General features: G+C 49.4%; 1 protein-coding gene across 4 annotated transcripts in view; it reads right to left on the reverse strand.

Moving 5' to 3' along the window:
• cpsf1 (cleavage and polyadenylation specific factor 1) overlaps positions 1–5,000 on the reverse strand; it is a 29,899-nt gene that overhangs the window by 18,237 nt on the left and 6,662 nt on the right. For all 4 annotated transcript variants that reach the window (XM_027157496.2, XM_047807798.1, XM_047807799.1 and 1 more), the window contains exons 11-16: positions 4,883–4,970; positions 4,636–4,776; positions 4,407–4,458; positions 3,766–3,857; positions 2,174–2,248; positions 2,011–2,091 (exon numbers count right to left, since the gene is read on the reverse strand). In XM_027157496.2, coding sequence (XP_027013297.1) covers positions 2,011–2,091; positions 2,174–2,248; positions 3,766–3,857; positions 4,407–4,458; positions 4,636–4,776; positions 4,883–4,970 — 529 coding nt within the window. The remainder of the gene's footprint in view (positions 1–2,010; positions 2,092–2,173; positions 2,249–3,765; positions 3,858–4,406; positions 4,459–4,635; positions 4,777–4,882; positions 4,971–5,000) is intronic.

The raw sequence follows: 5,000 nt of genomic DNA on the forward strand, positions 1-5,000 counted from the left end.
GTTAATGGGCGTGTCAATGAGTGTGTTAATGGGCGTGTTAATGAGTGTGTTAATGGGCGTGTTAATGAGTGTGTTAATGGGCGTGTTAATGAGTGTGTTAATGGGCGTGTTAATGAGTGTGTTAATGGGCGTGTTAATGAGTGTGTTAATGGGCGTGTTAATGAGTGTGTTAATGGGCGTGTTAATGGGCGTGTTAATGAGTGTGTTAATGATGAGCATGTTGATGAAAGTAACAACACAACACACCACAATGAGGGAGTGTGTGACAATGTAACACAACACAACACAATGAGGGAGTGTGTGACAATGTAACACAACACAACACAATGAGGGAGTGTGTGACAATGTAACACAACACAATGAGGGAGTGTGTGACAATGTAACACAACACAATGAGGGAGTGTGTGACAATGTAACACAACACAATGAGGGAGTGTGTGACAATGTAACACAACACACCACAATGAGGGAGTGTGTGACAATGTAACACAACACAATGAGGGAGTGTGTGACAATGTAACACAACACAACACAATGAGGGAGTGTGTGACAATGTAACACAACACACCACAATGAGGGAGTGTGTGACAATGTAACACAACACACCACAATGAGGGAGTGTGTGACAATGTAACACAACACAATGAGGGAGTGTGTGACAATGTAACACAACACAACACAATGAGGGAGTGTGTGACAATGTAACACAACACAATGAGGGAGTGTGTGACAATGTAACACAACACAACACAATGAGGGAGTGTGTGACAATGTAACACAACACAACACAATGAGGGAGTGTGTGACAATGTAACACAACACACCACAATGAGGGAGTGTGTGACAATGTAACACAACACAACACAATGAGGGAGTGTGTGACAATGTAACACAACACAACACAATGAGGGAGTGTGTGACAATGTAACAACACAACACAATGAGGGAGTGTGTGACAATGTAACACAACACAATGAGGGAGTGTGTGACAATGTAACACAACACAACACAATGAGGGAGTGTGTGACAATGTAACACAACACAATGAGGGAGTGTGTGACAATGTAACACAACACAACACAATGAGGGAGTGTGTGACAATGTAACACAACACAACACAATGAGGGAGTGTGTGACAATGTAACACAACACAATGAGGGAGTGTGTGACAATGTAACACAACACAATGAGGGAGTGTGTGACAATGTAACACAACACAACACAATGAGGGAGTGTGTGACAATGTAACAACACAACACAATGAGGGAGTGTGTGACAATGTAACACAACACAACACAATGAGGGAGTGTGTGACAATGTAACACAACACAATGAGGGAGTGTGTGACAATGTAACACAACACAATGAGGGAGTGTGTGACAATGTAACACAACACAATGAGGGAGTGTGTGACAATGTAACACAACACAACACAATGAGGGAGTGTGTGACAATGTAACACAACACAATGAGGGAGTGTGTGACAATGTAACACAACACAATGAGGGAGTGTGTGACAATGTAACACAACACACCACAATGAGGGAGTGTGTGACAATGTAACAACACACCACAATGAGGGAGTGTGTGACAATGTAACACAACACAATGAGGGAGTGTGTGACAATGTAACACAACACAATGAGGGAGTGTGTGACAATGTAACACAACACACCACAATGAGGGAGTGTGTGACAATGTAACACAACACAAAGAGGGAGTGTGTGACAATGTAACACAACACAATGAGGGAGTGTGTGACAATGTAACACAACACACCACAATGAGGGAGTGTGTGACAATGTAACACAACACAATGAGGGAGTGTGTGACAATGTAACACAACACAATGAGGGAGTGTGTGACAATGTAACACAACACAATGAGGGAGTGTGTGACAATGTAACACAACACAACACAACTCAATGAGGCAGTAATCACTAGATGTCTCTTTGGTTTCCATAGTAACCACTTGTGACCTAGGAGAGACACCTCAGGGTGGAGGTTTACCTGTAGGACAGACATGGCACCGTTCTTGCCGTACCCGGAGCACACCACCACCTCCAGGTCAGGCTCAGGGTTACTCTGGAACTGAAGGACACAGAATGGTTTGAGTTTAAACCCCTAACAGTTACCAGTGATGTGTGTCTGATTATTATTACACCAGAATCACCTCTTCTGACAGGAAGGCAGGTTCTCCCATCGACGCGTTCACACACGGCCCGATGTTCAGGATGCTGTCACACACCTGCAAAACACACAACACACTGGGAGTGACACACACCCACACCCACACCCACACCAACACCCACACCCACACCGACACCAACACCCACACCCACACCAACACCCACACCAACACCAACACCCACACCAACACCCACACCGACACCAACACCCACACCGACACCAACACCCACACCCACACCCACACCCACACCAACACCCACACCAACACCCACACCCACACCCACACCAACACCCACACCCACACCCACACCGACACCCACACCCACACCGACACCCACACCGACACCCACACCGACACCCACACCGACACCCACACCGACACCCACACCCACACCCACACCGACACCAACACCAACACCGACACCCACACCGACACCCACACCGACACCAGGAAACAGTGTTCACCTGCCGGCAGGACACACAGCCATAAAAAGTGTAAAAGCAAGCTGTGATGTCACACACACACGTCTCAGTCACACACACACACGTCTCAGTCACACACACACACGTCTCAGTCACACACACACACGTCTCAGTCACACACACACACGTCTCAGTCACACACACACACGTCTCAGTCACACACACACACGTCTCAGTCACACACACACACACACGTCTCAGTCACACACACACACGTCTCAGTCACACACACACACACGTCTCAGTCACACACACGTCTCAGTCACACACACGTCTCAGTCACACACACGTCTCAGTCACACACACGTCTCAGTCACACACACACGTCTCAGTCACACACACACGTCTCAGTCACACACACACGTCTCAGTCACACACACACACACGTCTCAGTCACACACACACACGTCTCAGTCACACACACACACGTCTCAGTCACACACACACACGTCTCAGTCACACACACACACGTCTCAGTCACACACACACACGTCTCAGTCACACACACACACACACACGTCTCAGTCACACACACACACACACACGTCTCAGTCACACACACGTCTCAGTCACACACACACACGTCTCAGTCACACACGCGTCTCAGTCACACACGCGTCTCAGTCACACACGCGTCTCAGTCACACACGCGTCTCAGTCACACACGCGTCTCAGTTACACACACACGTCTCAGAGCCACACACACACGTCTCAGAGCCACACACACACGTCTCAGAGCCACACACACACGTCTCAGAGCCACACACACACGTCTCAGTCACACACACACGTCTCAGAGCCACACACACACGTCTCAGAGCCACACACACACGTCTCAGAGCCACACACACACGTCTCAGAGCCACACACACACGTCTCAGAGTCACACACACACGTCTCAGTCACACACACACACGTCTCAGTCACACACACACGTCTCAGTCACACACACACACGTCTCAGTCACACACACACACGTCTCAGAGTCACACACACACACGTCTCAGAGTCACACACACACGTCTCAGTCACACACACACGTCTCAGTCACACACACACACGTCTCAGTCACACACACATGTACAAACTCACCTCAAAGGTGTAGGTGGCCAGCTGAGTGCCTGACTGAGCTTCACTGCCATAAACCTCAATCTCATCCAGTTCATCCAACATGGAGGACTTTCCTGCCACACACACACACACACACACACACACACACACACACACACACACACACACGAGTTTAGTATGATAATGAGATATATATACACACACACACACTTGCGCGCGCACACACACACTCGCGCGTGCGCGCGCACACACACACTCGCGCGTGCGCACACACATACACTCACGCGCACACACACACACACACACACTCACACGCACACACATACACTCACGCGCACACACATACACTCACGCGCACACACATACACTCACGCGCACACACATACACTCACGCGCACACACATACACTCACGCGCACACACACACACACACACACACATACACTCACACGCACACACATACACTCACGCGCACACACATACACTCACGCGCACACACATACACTCACGCGCACACACATACACTCACGCGCACACACACACACACACACACACACACACATACACTCGCGCGCGCACACACACACACACACTCGCGCACGCACACAAATAGTTGCGCACACACTCGCACGTGCACACACACACTCGCGCACACACACACACCTGTCCAGCTAGTGCTCGAGTCCACGCGCTTCTTCTTGTTTGGTGGTTCTTCCTGCAAATTAAAAACCCAAGAGAACGTCACCGAGTCAGGATCAGAGTGAGACACACACACACACACACACACACACACACACACACACACACACACACACACACACACACAGTGAATAGTGTTTATGTGGCCTATATAGTATTCAGGGTATGTGGTTTAGGACACGCCCCCAGTGACCTGTTTGTCCTTGTCCTTGTCTCGCTCCTTCTCTTTGCCGTCCTCAGTGGCGCCCTCCTGCAGTTTCTCTGTGTACTTCAGCAGCAGAGAGTTCCCCAGTCTAGAGCCCAGGAACAGGAACCCCGGCTCCATCGTCACCATCTGCACCACAATAAGAGACATTATAAGCTTTATAGTGGTGTGGGTGTGATGGGGTAAGTGTGGGTGTAGCTCTGAGTTCCCATCATGCTTTAGGTGTGACACTCACACAGGTGGTGAGGACGCTGGCGGCCGCCTTGTCAAAGTGAAACGCTCTCACGCTTCTCATACCGTCTGTTATAAGGGTCAGGACATAACTACACACACACACACACACACACACACAC

This window comes from Tachysurus fulvidraco, chromosome 24, assembly GCF_022655615.1.
Source record: "Tachysurus fulvidraco isolate hzauxx_2018 chromosome 24, HZAU_PFXX_2.0, whole genome shotgun sequence".
Taxonomy (NCBI): domain Eukaryota; kingdom Metazoa; phylum Chordata; class Actinopteri; order Siluriformes; family Bagridae; genus Tachysurus; species Tachysurus fulvidraco.